The sequence below is a fragment of the Lepidochelys olivacea genome (assembly GCF_965140295.1).
Source record: "Lepidochelys olivacea isolate rLepOli2 genome assembly, chromosome: 25".
Lineage (NCBI taxonomy): Eukaryota > Metazoa > Chordata > Testudines > Cheloniidae > Lepidochelys > Lepidochelys olivacea.
In genome coordinates this window covers 15,694,486-15,711,175 of record NC_140435.1, presented here as the reverse complement: position 1 = coordinate 15,711,175, position 16,690 = coordinate 15,694,486, and the positions used below count along the sequence as shown (strand labels likewise).

General features: G+C 57.6%; 1 protein-coding gene across 1 annotated transcript in view; it reads right to left on the bottom strand.

Annotated features, from left to right (window-relative positions):
- Positions 1-16,690, bottom strand: part of APC2 (APC regulator of WNT signaling pathway 2) — a 46,535-nt gene that overhangs the window by 12,159 nt on the left and 17,686 nt on the right. Inside the window, exons 2-14 of the mRNA XM_084614289.1 lie at positions 14,214-14,372; positions 13,252-13,342; positions 11,454-11,631; positions 10,791-10,899; positions 10,408-10,521; positions 9,784-9,861; positions 5,388-5,480; positions 3,800-4,184; positions 2,590-2,685; positions 2,032-2,171; positions 1,462-1,539; positions 680-796; positions 127-341 (exon numbers count right to left, since the gene is read on the bottom strand). Coding sequence (XP_084470415.1) covers positions 127-341; positions 680-796; positions 1,462-1,539; positions 2,032-2,171; positions 2,590-2,685; positions 3,800-4,184; positions 5,388-5,480; positions 9,784-9,861; positions 10,408-10,521; positions 10,791-10,899; positions 11,454-11,631; positions 13,252-13,342; positions 14,214-14,372 — 1,853 coding nt within the window. The remainder of the gene's footprint in view (positions 1-126; positions 342-679; positions 797-1,461; positions 1,540-2,031; positions 2,172-2,589; positions 2,686-3,799; positions 4,185-5,387; positions 5,481-9,783; positions 9,862-10,407; positions 10,522-10,790; positions 10,900-11,453; positions 11,632-13,251; positions 13,343-14,213; positions 14,373-16,690) is intronic.

Sequence of the window (16,690 nt, the reverse complement as noted above, 5' to 3'; positions counted from 1 at the left end):
TTTTTGGGTCTTTTTCTTGTATAGGCTCTTATTACCCCCCACCCCCTGTACGATTTTTCACACTTGCTGTCTGGTCACCCTAGGATCAGAGCCGGGAGTGGCAGCTGCCCTCAGGGCGAGGCTGACCTGTAATCCTCCCGGGTGGCGATCAGGCTGGACACGTTTCTCAGGATGCCTCCTCCGCTCTCGATGATGGCCAGTGAGTTGCTCTGGCACTTGTAGGTGAGGGTGCTCACCAGGAAGCCCAGGGCGCCCTGCACCAAGCAGATGGCGACTTTGTTCTCGGTGCTGTGAGCGGACAGGTTCCAGAGGGCGCTGAGGACACTCTTCAGGGTGGATTCCTAGCCAGGATAAAATCACCATCAGCGTCCCTCTAGTGCAGGGCCTCTTTAACTCACTCATATCTGTGAGTGCATCTGCTTTGTACACACACCCTGCCGCCATTTGCACACTCACCGTAAGCATGCTCACTCCGTGCATGCCATGGCCACGTTTGCAGATCCAGCTCACTGTACACATGCCATCTGCTACGTACACGCTTATAGCGAGCGTGCAAGCCATCACCTGCTCTGTGCGTGCAAGGGCAGCGTTTGCACATGCAGCTCATTGTGAGCACGTAAACTGCCCCCCGTTTTGTGTGTGCACACGCAGCCCAGAGAGCAGGGCTCACGCCTCTTACCTTGGTGGCCCGCAGGGCGCACTGCATCAGGCCGGTCACGCTGCCCACCTCGCGCAAGATCTTCTTGCTGTTGATGTCGGCCCTCCAGGAGAGGTTCCGCAGGATGCTGGAGACCACCTGGGGGGAAGAGATGAGGATGTTCACACACAGGGCGGGACATGGCCAGCGTCCCGTGCTCAGCCCACCTGCTCCAGGCAGAGCTGTCAATACAGGACCGGAGCAGTTCGGTCACAGCCCAGAAGAGGGCAGCGTCATGACCCTCTTTCACCCCATCCACCCTGCCACCCCCAAAGTCTCCCAGCCCCCCGTCCTGTCCAGCACCAGCTCCTCGCTTGGCTGCCCTCAGCAGAGGGGATTTAAGGGCAGTTCCTGGGCCCCTTCGGATGATCCCAGGGCCTGCCGTGGAGCAGCCAGGCGGGATGAGCAGCAAGGACTCAGCCAGCCTGCTCCAGCAGGAACAGGAGCCAGCGAATCCTGCACCCAACAGCACACGCTGGTCCTGGTGAAAGGCACCAAGTCAGGGACCGGGCCGGGCTTTGCCCTGCAATACCAGGCAGCCTCGCCATGCATCGCTGGGTGCCAAGCATGGGGTATCCAGAGTCATCTCCCCTAGCCAGGCACCCCACTCTGTGTGAGTGCCCCCAAGGCACGTGGGGGCCTGGAATAACCCAGGCCCTGTGCAGCAGTCAGTAGCCAGCCCAGGTGTATGCCATGGCTCAGTGCACATGGGCACGACCCCCGAGGCGTCTACAACAGCCCTGGGGGAGCCAGTGTCCGCCTACCTGGTGCAGCTCCTCGCTCTCGGAGGCCAGCTGGGCCACAATGGCCTGCATGCAGCCCCGGCGGGAGGACAGAGTCGCCTGCCAAGGGGAAGAGATGTGGGGGGGTCAGATCCTGCACACTCTCACCCTCCAGTGCAGCCCATGGGGGCCCCAGAGCCCCTGCCAGCGCTGGAAGGGACCACAGCTGGGTCACCCAACTCCCTGCAGCTTAGAGCCAGCTGAGATCACTGCTCCCAGGCCCCTTCCGAGACCCCACCCCATCTGATCCCCTTCCCTGACTTCTCCCTCTACTCTCCAGGCCCCTTCATCAGTCGCATCCGCACCAGGACCCCTGCTCTGGCTGCATTCCCCTAACCCCCCTGTCCCGCCCTCACCCCCAGGTCTCTGCTTCCCAGTCCCTGCCCCTGGGTCCTCACTCCCCTCCCTCCACTCCCCTGAGCCTTTATATCCCCTCCCCCCACACCCCAACCCTGGGGTCCCTGCCCCATCTTCCCCTGACCTCCCTCCCTCCTCCCATCACCTTCCCAAGTCCCCCAGCCCCTGGGCCTCCATTCCCCCCACCCCCCGCACCTTGTTCACCACGTCCCCGAAGGTGAGGTTGGTCAGTGCCATGCCCGCGTATCTCCTCAGCACCAGGTTGAGGGGGTCGCTGGTCATTTTGTGCATCTCATAATCCACCTGCAGCAGCTCAGCCACGGCCTGGAGACCACCTGGGGGACAATCCGGGTGTGGGTGGGGGGGTTACAGAGATGGACGGGCCCAGCCAGGCACTGCGGGGGGTCAACCCCCTCCCCCCCCGCCCCACGCTCCTCTTTGTGCCAATACCTCATGCCTGGACTCCGCTAGTTTGTCAGCAAGGGGGTGGAGCTGGGGGGTCCCATTGAAAAGGAGCCAGGGTGCTGTATTCCCAGCCCCCTCCCATGTGTTCCCCTCAGGCACCCACCCCACTGCCAGGCCGTGCCATGCAGGAGGGGCTTGCTCTGCCCATGGCATGGGGCACAGCAGCCCCCAGGGACTCTAACCCATTGAGTAGTGTCCTCTGCACTCCCTGTCCACCTGGGGATGGGGGAGCAGAGCCCAGATCCCTCTTGCAAGCTTTCCCCCCTCCCGGGGCCGCGCGGGGCTTACCCAGCTCGTTCATGGCCCGCCTGTACTCCTCGTCGAAGGAGAGCTTCATGATGGCACAGGTGGCCTGGCAGATCTGCGGCTCGATGGGCACTGGCACTGCAAGGAGAGCGGAGGTGAGCAACGGGCCACGCAAGATCCCAGCCCAGCCATGGATCAGAGATGCCCGGATCCATTAGCCGTCGGGATCCCCAAATCCCAGCCAGGCAGGAGGGGACGGGGCTGTTTTCCCATCAGAGAGGATCTGTTTTGCTAACTGGACCAACAGACTCCGTATGGCCAGTCCGCCCGGGGATCAGAACCAGGGGAGAGACACCTGTGCTTAACCAGGCCCTGCGCGTGCTCCCGGCACCCCTCCACCATGCGTGTGCACCTCACACACCTGTGTGTAGCCATGCCTGCACACACGCCTTCACTCACAATCACACACGTGCAGTGACCCCCGCACGCACACACCTGTAGGTGCACACACTCAGCTGCACACCGACACCCCCGATGCACACCACGTGCAGACACACACATGCACCCAACACACACCATGCACGCACACACACACTGAGCTGCACACCAACACACACCATGTGTACACACACCCAGCTGCACACCAACACACACAGACACCCAACACACACCATGTGCACACACACACCCCGACACACACCATGTGCACACACACACCCCGACGCACACACACCCTGACACACACCATGCACACATCCACCACACACTCAGCTGCACAGCGACACACACACACCCAACACACACTGTGTGCACACACACACCCTGACACACACCGTGCACACACACACACATTCACACCATGTTCATTCACACACACCCCGACACACCTGTTCACACACACACCCTGACACACCCCAAGTGCCCACACCGACACACACGCCCCAACGCACACCATGTGCACGCACACGCACTCAGTTGCACACTGACACACACCTACACCCCAAGACACACCGTGCGTGCACACACACAGACACACACTCAGCGGCACACCAGCAGGCAGTCACACATGCACCCATCTGTGCATGCACAGACATGCTTGCAACCCGCCCCCTCCCTACCCCCGCAGACACATGCTCTCTCCAGGCAGAAGCATCACGGTCAGGTGTCCCCTGCTCCCTGTGTCCCCCCCGCCACTCCGCTGGGAGCAGCAGGCCCTGGTGCCCCTGCTGGAGCCAGCGTCACCCTTCCCTACCGGCGCTGCCCTCGGCGCCCTGGCCCCCGTCTTTGCTCTGCATCTGCAGCCAGTCCCAGCAGGTCTCCGAGTAGGAACGGATCTGTTCCAGCACATGCAGCGCCCGCATCTCCTTCTTGGCCTGGCCCTCGTCGGGCTGCGAGAAGATGATGTTGTGCAGGGCGGCGTTGGCCCGCATGCGGGAGTCCTTGCCGCTGCCGGGGCTCTGGGGGCCTCCCGGCGCCCTGTCCGCGTCGTGCAGGATCTGGATGAGGAGTGGGAGGCAGCCGGACTTGCGCATGGCCAGGCAGCTCTCCTGCGAGCTGGACATGGCCAGCAGGGTGCGGGACATGTCGTCCTTGTCCCGGGTGGCCAGCATGGACAGGAGCCAGAAGACCACTTCCACCTGCAGAGCACAAGCACTCAGTGGGTTACACTGCACCCCACCCTGGCCAGCCCCCCCCAGCACAAATCCTGCTGCACCGTTCCCTCAAGTGCAGAGGTCCCCAAACTGTGGGGCGTGCCCCCCTAGGCGGGCATGGAGGAATGTTCAGTGGGGCGGGGAGGGAGCACCACCCAGCTCCACTCCTGGCCCTGCCCCCGCCCCCAGCCCCCTTACTCAGCTCCAGGGAGGGGGTGTGCGGACAGGGGTAAGGGGGGGGCACAAGGTAAAAAGTTTGGGGACCACTGGGGTCCATTCAATGGTGGGCAAAGTGAAACAGACAAGAGACAGTTCAATTTCACTCAGCAGCTGCCAGCCACCTCTGGTCACCTGGGGACAAGCCTGGGGCAGGGGTTAATCCTTTAGGTGTGAGGAACTGGGGCACAGAGAGGGGAGGCTACCTGACTCGCCCAAGATCACACAACGAATGTCCTCTAACCTTCTCAGCACCTTGGGCCTGATTCTCCTCTAACTCACCTCGGTGGAAATCACGCTTGACCCCACTGAAGTTGGTGGGTTTACACTGGTGTACAAGTAACACAGGAACAGAATCAGGCTCCCTGCTTGCGTGAGGACCTAAATCTCAAGCCCTTTCCTAGTGCAATTAAACCAAGAAGCAACATGAGACCCCCTCCCCCCCCCCGAACGGTGCTGGGGGAAATGTCGAATCAAATACTGGGGTCAGAGTGCATGATCTGAATAGACGTGTGTAGGAACTGGGTAGCATCCCTTTAAATAGGTCGCATGCCTGCTGCTGGCACTCACTGTCTTCTGTGTCCCTGAAGCCACCAGAACCCTGTCAGAGCAGTGAGGTGTGAATGCAGCTAAGTCTGGCAAGTTGTACCTAGTCAGCGCATGTGGTTATCTGGACCCTGTTGCACCTGTGGGGTTCCTTCATTTCACATTTCTTGTGTAAATAGCCAAAGATGCAACAATAGACCAAGGGCAGGAGGGGAAACTGAGGCACGGAGCGGGGCAGTGACTCGCCCATGGTCACCCAGCAGGTAAGCAGCAGAGGTGGCAACAGAAGCTCTGGGCCCAATGCCCTATCTGCTACACAACACTGACTGGAGCCATTCGGAGCCGGGGAAGAACTCGATTTGCTCATCTCCAGCGAGCGTCTGTGTTTCCTCCGTCAAATGCCCAAGGGATGGGGATTCTCGTTACCTTATTGTTGCTGAGGTGGCTCCCTCCCTCCTCGGGATGTGTCGGGATGTCCAGGCTCCCATCCCCTTCCATGCCAGACAGCTTCCCACACAGCTACAAGAACAGAGCAGGGGGACGTCTAAGAACTTGTGACCTGTACAGAGCACACCCCTGCAGCTGCAGTGTTGGGCTGGCTGGCTCTGACTAGCCCCTGCAGGGTGGTGTGATTTTATTCTCCTCTCCCGGTCTGCTTGTCCCTGTCTCTCTGTCTGTCTCCTGCATCAGGCACACACAGAGCCCAGATCAGGGGCGAGTCTTGGTGCAATTTGCCCTCTCAGAGTGTAAATTACACCCCAGTTAACTCTACTCAGTGGGCCAGACGCAGAGGGAGCGTAAGGTGGATGACAACCAGAGCTAACTACAGGAGTCTCTGCAGCTGGAACTGAAGACCCAGTGTCTGTAGCTGGGGCAGTGACAGACTCACATCCCCTGTGGATCGGACATGGAGGGGGACCCGGGACACACTGATCAGTGGGTTCCACACCTTAAAGGTCAGCATAGGGCGTGACAGGGACTTGTACGCTGGAGGCATGTGTCACACCAGTTTTCACACCCTTAGATACACATGAGACCCAGTTCTGCTCCGTGTGAGGCTGGCAGCAAAACCCATTTCTTCTGAGGAGGCCAATCTACCCGCCTCAATAATACCGCCCCATCAGCGGCTCATTCCAGGCAAGCAGACTCTCTGGGAATTGCTACGGGACGCTGGCTCTGTCCAGACCTGCTCTCAGCTCCAAGGGTGCTCCAGAAAGACACCCAGCAAAGTTCCAGTCGCCTTCCAGGGGGCAGAGGGGCCACAGATAGGCCCCAAAGCAGCAGAGGCTGGGATGGGAGGAGGCGTACATGGGACCCCCTCAGCGTCACATAACCGGGCTCAGCAATGGAGAGACGTTTGGGAGCAGGCTGTGCTCACTGAGACCTCGATTCAGCAAAACACTTAAGCACTCACTTAAAATCCCTTTGGCTTTCATGGGACTTGGTGCTTTCTGAACTGGGGCCTGCAGCCCCTGTTCTAGCCCTGGGGCAGCACCCAGCAAGAGCAGAAGTCCCGTTGACTTCAATGGGAGCAGGATTGCGCCCCTCCAGCTCAGTCCCGGGGTGGAACAGAGACTTCCAGCCTCCAGAGCCGGCGCTAAAAGGAGGGATACTGAACTGAAGGTGTCAGTGAACGGGGTGCCGGGTTGCAGGGATGCCAGGTGACTGTGTTAATATGCCACATGGATTTTCCTATGAGGCCAATGCAAGCTCCAGCATCTTCGCCGCACAGTGTTTTGCTAGGCCTTGCAATTAGGGTGGCCAGTTTTGGTTGGACATATTCCTGGAGGTTTCATCACATGACCTCTTAAATGAAAGATTACTCTTTAATGCCTGGAGACTCCAGGGCAGTCCTGGAGGGCCGGCAACCCTCCTTGCATAGTGGAGGAAATGGCCTCTGACTACATGTAGAAGGGCCAGTCCATCTTTCTACCACCATCCTTAGTGACACAACTCCCACTCCGTCCTTGGTCGTCAATCAGCCCATATTAAATTATTTTAAACCCTCTCTCTCAAAGTACTTAGACAGCCCCAATCCCATAGTATCTGAGCACCTCAAAGCCACCCTGTGAGACAGGGCAGCAATACTGTCTCCATTGCACAGATGGGAAACTGAGGCAGAAAGATGCTAAGTGTCTTGCCCAAGGTCACACACACAGTCTGTAGCAGAGGCAGGAATTAAACCCAGCTTTCCTGAGTCGTAGGGCAAACAGCCTAAGCATGGGCCTATCCTTCCTCACTACCGACCGGCCTTATTGCAGATATATGTAATAAAATATGTATTGCCCAGGGATTCAATGCCTCAGGACTGAGCGCTTTGGCTTATTTCTCTTTCCAGGACAAATCCCCTTTTTAGCCAACAGTGCGATAATTGTCTTACTGACTCTAAACCTCTCCATCTTCCCAGGGCTTAGTTCCAAGCCCTGCTGCGCTTCGGCTTTGCATGGGGTTAAGGGAGAAATTCACAGCCAGTTCTGCTATCGATTTCTTGGGGCAGAGAAAGGCTCGGGGCAAAATAATTTGTCTCTGTACTTATTTAATCTCCGTCCCAGAAGGCAGAAGAGAGCTCACCAGTGCCTGTTGGGAGCCCAGAGTAGGAATCCCATGACCTCTGGCTTTTTAAACCCAGTTCAGATGTTAATGAAACCCTAGGGCGGAATTCTGATCCCCCTGAAGTCAATGGCAAAACTCCTATTCATTTTAATAGGGCCCAGATTTCATATATGGCCTCTGGGTTTAAACCCTGGGCACTTAACCCTTAGAAAAATGCTATAGTATTATGCAGTAATTACCCAAAACACTACAGCTTCCTGCCGTATTACTGAAGGATTAAGGATTCAGGATTCTCACTGTAGAATACCTCAGTATTTTTAATAACATTGTAGGGTTCTTATCTTGTAGTATTTTTGTTTAAAAATACTATTTTTATTATAAACCTGTGTGGGGTGTTAAATAATACTGCTGTATCTTTGAAACAATATGGTAGTATTATTTCCTAGCATGACAGTATTTTTCTTTATAACCCTCTAGTATTTTTAATACAAAAGCCAAAGCTTTTATTGTACAGCGGCAGGTATTTTTTCTTTACCAATGATAGAGTATTTTTCTTATTACGTAATATAGTTAATAAAACCATGGCATTTCCCCTTATAATGCTGAAGTATTTTTAAAGGGCTGTACTATTTAATAATACTGTAGTATTTTGTTTAAATGCTGCAGTATTTTTCTTATCATTTAGTATTTTTCTTATCGTTTAATATTTCTAATAAAACCTGAAATGTTTCCCCCTTTTAATAGGATAGTATTTTTGAAAATACTGTAGTATTTTTTTAAATGCTGCAGGTATTTTTCTTACCGTTTAGTATTTTTCATAAAACCTGAAATGTTTTCCCCCTTTTAATAGGATAGTGTTTTTGATAATACTGTAGTATTTTTTTTAAAATACTGCAAGTATTTTTCTTGAACAATTTTGAAGTATTTTTCTTATCATTTAGTATTTTTCATAAAAACTGAAATGTTTTCCCCTTTTTAACAGGATAGTATTTTTGATAATACTGTACATTTAAAAATGTATGTAGTTAATTTTATTCCTACAATCACGGTATTTTCCTTATTATGCTGTCGCATTTTTAATTCAGTATTGTTTAGTATCTTTGGGAGAATAATGCTGTCGCATTTCAGTTCTGCTGCAGGATTTTAGAAACAACACTGCAGCATTTTAATCTTACAGCAGCTTTTAAAATACGGTGTTAGCACCGTTACTACTTCCATAATAGTGAACCATTACGATTTGAACATTAATGTGGGTTTTAAATAATACTCTTGTACTTTCGTATGACTGGAGCGTTCAGAGACAGGGTTTTTTCACAGAATGCCGTGGTAGTTTTGTGCAGTTCGGGCAGGATATTCGCAGTCAGTGGCCTTTGCTGAGGACTGCGTTAGATCCGTGGGGTCAGTGACACACATCCAGCCTGGGGAGCAGTGGGACTAATGCCGGGGCCTGGGACGCATCTGCCCCGCCCCCACCCCCACCCGCTCCTGACTCCCAGCATGGGGGCAGGCTCAGCCACTGGACGCAGATGACCCTGCGACAGCTCTGCAGAATCCAACGCGGGGCCTGCCAGCATCTCCCCTCATGGCCTACTTCTCGTCGCCATGGCAACTGCCCATTTCATGGTGCCCGAGACACACAAAGGCCTCCCGCTCAGTGGGGCGGGGAGGCCTCGGCGACCCGCCTGCCTCTAGCACCATTCTCACCCCCATGCCAAGCAGCCTCCTCCAGCATTCCCACTCTGAGAGAGAGAGAGCGACCTGGGCCTGGGGTGTGTGTGCAAGGGGAGGTCTCCCCCGCCTTGGTGCAATGAGGGGGGTGTGCAGGTGGAGAACGGGCACACCTGGACAGTTGTGGGGCGGGGGAGTGCATGCCTGTGTTTGCAAGCACACGCCCCCATTGGGTGCACGTGCAATGGGTCAGTGCAGGGGAGTTTGTGGGTGACTACAAATGGCAGATGCAAGTGTGCGAGCCCACACGTAAGTGTGCACATGAGTCTGGAGCGCAGGGGTGAATGTGCAGGTGTGCACGCCTGTGGGTGATGCTGTGCATGCCGGCGAATGAGCGACACTCGCGGTGTAGACGGCTGGGTGTGACACCGTGGGGGGGTGCACAGTGGCATTGCACGCACAGGACAGGGACTCTGCAGCTCTCTGTGGAACAGGCGGCCCTAACTGCACCATCCCCCCCACCTTGCGAGGTTAGCACCATGCCCCCCTCCCACGGGGGCTGCAGCCCGAGGCCCAGTGGACTCGGCTCCTGCCCCGTTACCTGCGGCTCCGACATCTGCACCTGGTCCTGAGCCTCCATCAGCTCCTTGTCGATCTGCTCCAGGCGGGACGCTCGGATCTGCGGGGATTTAACCACAGAATCAGCAATCACCAGCCCCCCCGCCCCGCCCCCCTGACCCAATGCCTCTCAGCCGTGTCCCGTGAGGGGACGGGATCAGGCAGCACGGGGCCTAAAAGAGAGGCAGGCTCGGCCACTAGGTGGGAAAGGGGGACAAAGGGAAGGGCGGGCAGCCTTTTCCCAGATGAGCTACTCCTCCTCTCCCCCCATGGTAGAACATGATCCTGATTCCTACCCACCCCCTATTGTCCGGCTGTGTGGGTAGGGGGGTTGCACTAACTACCCATATTTCTGAGGTGATGGGGGACAGCCTGATCTCCCCCAATGCCTCCCATTGCCCATATTTTTGGGAGGGTTGTTGCTTCCTGATCCACTACTCTCCCCCTGCCCCCCAAGACACACACTGCCCAGCTTTGGGGGGAGGGCTTTGCAGTCTGATCCCTCCCGTTACTTGGTTTTGCAAAGGGGGGGCTGCATTACTGGGGGAAGAGGGGGGAGGCTGAAGGGAAATAACCCGCAGGAAGGGAGCAGCTCCCCTGCCCTGACCTGAGCCCTCTGCACCATCTCGTCGGTCGTCCCGAAGCGCTCCTCCATGAGCGAGCGGATGTGCTGGGCCTCGAACTCTAGCTGCTGTCGGATCAGATCCATCTGCATAGAGAACTGGGAGCCGGGAGGAAAGGCAGGGCATGAGGGGCGGGATCCCAGCAGCCCGCCTGGCCCCGCTCTCCCCCAGCACAGGATATTCTCTACGGGAGGCGTATCCCACGGGGCAAAGCGCATCCTTCGGGACAGGGGATTCGCTCAGGTCTTGGGCTGAGTCCTCAACACCCCTTGAGCCCCTGGGACCTCCCAGCACCCAGGTACGCCTGGCAGAGGAGGGATCCCGGTCGGCTCAGGTCTCGGGCTGGTCCCTGGGACCAGGAACTCACCGTCTCCACGTGCGGTAGCTCGTCCAGGCGCGTGGAGAGGCTCTGCAGCTGTGTGTAGTACCAGAGCTTCTCCTTCTCCTCCTTCTCAATCTCGCTCAGCAGGAAACACCTGGAGAAGGGGACGGGGTAGAGGGCGGGCAGTCATGGACGCCCCACTCCATGGACCCCACCCCCAGTGCTGACACCAACCCAACCCCAGGCCCAGCCAAAACCCTCGTGAGGAGGGGGAAGAGCGACAGGAGAGGGATAAATCCTCTAGGAGCCTCTTCACCAGGCTCTCCCCACACTGAGCCAAACTCAAGGGCTGGCTAAGGGCCCTGGGAGCGTCCCAGGCCGGGGCACACAGCAAGGTGATGGGCAGAACGCTGGGTAATGGGAGCAGCAAAGGGGTCCCTTAGCCACCTGGTGAGCTAGGGCTCAGACACTGTGGGGATGGGGGCAAGATGGAGAGAGACAGACAGACAGACACAGGGGTGCGCAGGGGGACAGACAGACAGGTGGGTGCACAGGGGGAAAGGCAGACAGACAGACAGAAGGATGTGTAGGGGGACAGACAGATGGATATGTAAGAGGCCAGGCAGGCAGACAGGTGTGCCAGGGGAGAGGCAGACAGACGGAGGTATATGGGTATACGGAGACAGGCAGGCGGGTGTGTAAGTTTACCTCTCTCTGTCCAGCTCCTCCAGCAGCCTGATGGTGGCCCGACTCAGCTCCCCCATGCTGTCCTTCTTCTGGGGAGCAGCTGAGTGCAGGGGGCTGCTCTCGGGGCAGGCGAGCTCAGGCACCAGGGCGGGAGGCTGGAACTTCAGGTTGTAGAGGCTGGTGATGTCCATCTGCAGAGCTGGGGAGGCAGCAAGAACCTTGTGTGGACGGTGGTCAGAGAAACAGCGGGACTGAGCCTTGCCAGAGGCCCCCAGGTCTTGACCCGGCCCTGGATCGCTGCTCCCCGAGAGGACGGTTGTAGCATTGCAAGGCACCCTCAAAACAACCTCTGCCAGCATCCAGCAGCCGGCCAGACCAGCCTCAGGAGAGGGTGGGGAACCCAGGCTACGCTGTCCCAGCCAGCAGCCACTTCAAGCTGCATCCTCAGCTCCATCAGAAGCCCCAGGGCCTGGTGACAGCTCACACAGTCTCTGCCCCTCCTTTCCCCCTGGGGTGAATCCCACACACCAGGTCATAGGTGGGGCAGTGAATCGAGCCCCTGGTTGTTACATGGTTCCATACCCAGCTTATCGCACAGTCTGGTCCCGGCCACACCAGCAAACTCAGCATGGTGGGAGTGGGGAGCGCTAGCTTATTATAATATGCTGCCCCGATACACCACATGCATTTCCCAGCAAAGTGAAGGCTGCTCATGGATCAGATGGACGTGGGCAGAGTTAAGGGGAGTTAAGTGGGCCAGCACCTCTTCATGCTCTGCTCACGCTGGGAGGGGAACCGCACAGCTGTGTCTGAACAGGATTCTGGCTGGCTCTGCCAGGGACTCCCTTGGCACTGGGGATGGGGGAGGAACAGAGCTGGATTAAGGGGCCCCTGAGGTGCCAGGCTTGGGGGGTGCCGGACTCAGGGGGTGCTGTTTTTGTTGTTAGGATCTGTAAATCTGTAATTATTCATGCTATCAGACAAATTTATCGTCTTATAAGACAGGGATGAATCACGCATGTAAATCGTGCATCAAAGTCGCGAAATGGGCTGCAAATGCAATAAGAAAGAAGGTATTCAAATGGACGCGGGGTCCGCCGAAGGCGGGGTTCGCCATTTGGTCTAGGGCCAGTCCTGGGGGCAGTTCCTCAGATAGTGCAAAGCAGGGTAGCTCCATTGAAGCAAATGAAACTGCTCATGTGTTTCAAGCACACAGGTAGGTGTTTGCAGGATCAGGGCCGACAGGTGCATCGAAGGAGCCAATGGATCATTGGCCCTAAATTCCTATTATTAAATGAGCAGTCTAGGGTTAGAAATCCTTTCTCCCTCCCACCCTTTCAGCATGCGACTTCCATGTGTGTAAAGTTAAATAGAGCCTGATGCATAGTAAGGATCACGACCTTCTCCAAGGTCACACAGGGAGTCAGTGGAAGAGCTGGGAAAAGAACCCAGATCTCCCGAGTCCCAACCCAGCAGCCCATCCGCTAGACCCTACTCCCCTCCCAGTGGTAGCAACAGAATCCAGGACTGATAACCCCCAGGACCCTGCTCTAACCACTAAGCACAACTCCCCCATCTGCGCTGGGACTAGAACCCCGGAGTCCTGGCCCCAGTCCTCCCCGCCATGCAGAACACTGGCCTTTTTGTTTCTTGGATCAAGGACAATTTACTTTCCATGTTGCCTCCAGCCCCCAGGTTCTGGGCTTCTTGCTGCATCACCCCACCGGCCACCATAAGCTCTGCAGGACTCCCCTTGTGCAGAACAGAACCCCACCTGCCCTCACCTCACTGGACAGGTCACTTCTTTGGGCTCACTCACCTTTCAGCTGGTCCAGGACCTCCGTCTGCCCGGAGGACACCATGACCCGGGCCTCTTGCTCCAGTTTGCCCTGAAGGTGCTTCAGGACTTCCTAACAAACAGGGAACACAGTGTGAATGAGTCAAGCCAGCCAGGCCCCTGCAGAGAAGCCAAGATGCAGATGGGCCACAGAGATGGGGCTCCCCTCTCACTCCCAAGGGGGATCCCCGCAGGGCAGGCTGGCTGCGCTCCTGGGGGGACTGTCAACAGCAGGGATCAAACCCCCGCCTGCACTAGCCATGGCCGGCGCAGGCCCACCGGCTGCTACGCCTGACCTAGGCACCAGCAGTGAGGAACACACCACCACAAGCGTGTGGGTTACACGTACGGGCCCAGGGGATGGGCCAAGAACATCCATTTCCAGGGCTCCTAGCTCAGCCCCTTTCACCAGCTCTTCCCAGCAGCAGGGGAACGAGAGGCAAAGTCAACATCTCAGCTGGTATCACTCCAGCCAGGCCAGCGGAGGGGGGGGACACAACGGGGGGGATCGCGAATGCGCTCAGCTCCTACTGCTCTCCCTATGCTCTGACTGAAGCACAAGCTGCCGGGGGGGGAGTGGGAGAACATTAAATACATGCCCCAATGAGCTCTAGTACAGAGAGGACCTGATTAACCCTTTTGGGGGGAGGGGGGAGAAGGGAAAAAGAGTCTTAGCTCCAGGTGGGGAAACTGAGGCATGGAAAGGCCAAATTCACTGCCTAGCCAGGGTGTAAATCCGAGCACAACGTGACCAAAAGCAGAGCAGGGGGTCAGAACACTGGACCTCCCAGCTTCCTGCCTTGCGCTCCGCCCACTAGGCCTCCCTCCCTCTCCAGGAAACCCAGATGAAAACTCGCCACCCCACCCTGCTGCAGGGCGTTGGGTGATTTGCTCAGCAAGGGCCGGGAGAGAGGGCTGGGCCCTGGGGCCGGCAGCGCCTTCACCTTCATGTCCGAGGTCTCATTCTCTAGCTTGGAGAGGTGGCTGGAGTTGTCCTCCAGCTCCCTGCGCAGATGGGTGTTCTCCTTCTTCAGCGCCTCCACTTGCCGCACCAGCTGGTCATAGGATGCTATGGAGCCAGACATCTTCAGCTCCTCCAGCGCCTGGGGAAAGAGAGAGTCGTGGGTGCGCCGTCCCCGGCAGGGACCCCCTGCGCCCTGGAGTGCCCTGTTAGTAGGTGTGTTCTAGCAGTATCCAGCTTGAGCCCCATTCAGCAGAAGCACCGGAGGCTTGTGCACGGGGGGTGGGGGGGTTTGCAGGTCCTGATTCAGTGCTGGCTAACGGGAGAAATCCATTGCAGATGGGCAGGGGCTCAGATCCTAGGTAAGGGGGGGCCAGAGAAGTACCATAGCAAGAAATGGGGGCCCCAGGGTGCTGTCCGGAGAGCCAGTCCCTGACCCAGTCTAAGACAGACCAAGGCAGGGTTAATAGTCCTACCTGTCAATTGGGGACCTCAGGCCCAAAGAGAGTCAGCGACTTGTCCGAGGTCACCCAGGGAGTCGGCCGCAGGGCTGAGAACTGGCCCCAGACCTGCAGCCCAGGCCGGTGTGCTCAGTGCCACAGGCGGAGGGGAACAGGGGTGGGGGGTGATGTGCCCAGGGTCACCCTGCCAGCCAGGAGCAGAGCTGGAAACGGCAGCACCCGACCCACTGAGCCACGCTGCCCTTAGGACCTGCCCAGTGAGCTCACGTTACCCTGCATCCTTCTAGGGACCATCTCTTCTCTCACTCCTATCTCACCAGCCGACCTTCTCCCCATCTGCTGCAGCTCTCTGCCCATCTCCCCCACCAGTATCTCTGTCCATGCGCCCGCAGCCTGCCCGCCCATCCACTTTGTTCTCCGCAGCATTTGCTGGACGAAGCTCCTGGGCAAGGATCCTGCCGGGGGGTGACGGAGCTGCCGGGGCTCAGAGAGCAGCAGGCCCCAGCCGAGGGGATCCTCAGATCAGGTCATGGCTCCTTTGGGTCTCTCCTGCCTTTCCCCCTGGAAGGACACGCTCGGCTCCCGGGATTCCCCTTGGCCTCGGACAGTGCACCTGCTGCAGTGACCAGCACCCACTCCCCGCACCCCACACCCACCCGCTCAACCAGAAACACCCGCCCTGGCTGGAGGCTCCAACGGGGGACACTCAGTGTGGTTGGGTGGGAGCAGGGCGGCTGGATCCCAAGGGCTTCCCTTTGATGGGATGAAAACTTTCCAGCACCTCCTAGTGGCTGACTGAAAAACAGCACAGGCCCCAGAGGGGCTCCTAGAATCTCCTGGCCGCATATAGATGATCAAATCCAAGAGTTTGCAGCTGCAAGGAGGGTTAAGGGGGACGGGACTTGGACACTGCAGCTGGAAAGGGCCGGTTGAGTGTAAACCCACGCACCCAATTCGATTCTATTTCCTCAGGGTGCTTCACACCTCTGATCCCGCAGCGCAGCTCCCTTTGAAGTCAGGGGGAGCTCTGCATGGGGAGGTGCTTGTAGGACTCGGCCCTCCAGGCGGTGCTCACGTTGGGATTGAGGGTCAGTAGCATTGTGGGGGATGAGGGGGCAAAGCCCAGGGCTGAGATAGTAGAGAGGCTGTGGGTCAGGTGGGACTGAGGGACATTGACAGAGCTGTGGAGAGCCCAGGGCTGGGATAGCAGAGGGCTGTGGGTCAGGACTGAGGGGCACCAGCAGAGCTTGGGGTGGGGAGCCCAGGGCCGGGATAGCAGGGGGCTGGCAGACAGGCCGCAGGGGCGAGGACAGAGGGGTATGGAAACAGCTCTCACAGCAGCTGGCTTCGCAGGCCTAGCCTGTGCTGTTATTCCCATGCGCCCTCTCTGCTCTGCAGGGCCCCTCTCGCTCTTCCCTCCCCGTCTCCCGGCACAGGATGTGGCAGCTCAGAGCTCGGCAGCAGAGGCCCCCGTCCCACATCACCAACCTGCCGCTACCCTGGCAGACATTCCCGGGCCTGTCGGGACTGGTGGGGCAGCCGGCGTGGCTCTCACCCCAGATAAAGGAGCTCCCAAAACCGCGCCAGCGTGGGGGAGCTAATCCCACCCTGGATTACAACATTAGCGCCATAAAGAAGCATTTGCAAGGCAGCATTAGCCCAGCCAGTTTCCCTTATTAGGGAGGGGATTTGCTATTAGCTGAGCTGAGCACACTCAAAAAGCTAATGCAAGGAGACGCAGGTTTGCAGGAGTCAGCTGGCCCTGCAATGTGCCAGGCAATCGTCCTGTTCCCAGGCAGTGCTGCGCTGGCAAAGCCTGGCACGTGGCACCCAAGGGGGAGGAGCTGGCAGCGTGACCCTGAGCTGGAAAACCGGGGAGGGGCACCAGTGCCAATCACTTGCTGTATGATGCATTAGCCAGGCGCTCGCACTGGCTTCGTGATGCCCAAAGCAGGGGCTGGGCATCTCCTGGCATCGCCTCTTTGGGGGGTGGTTTGCA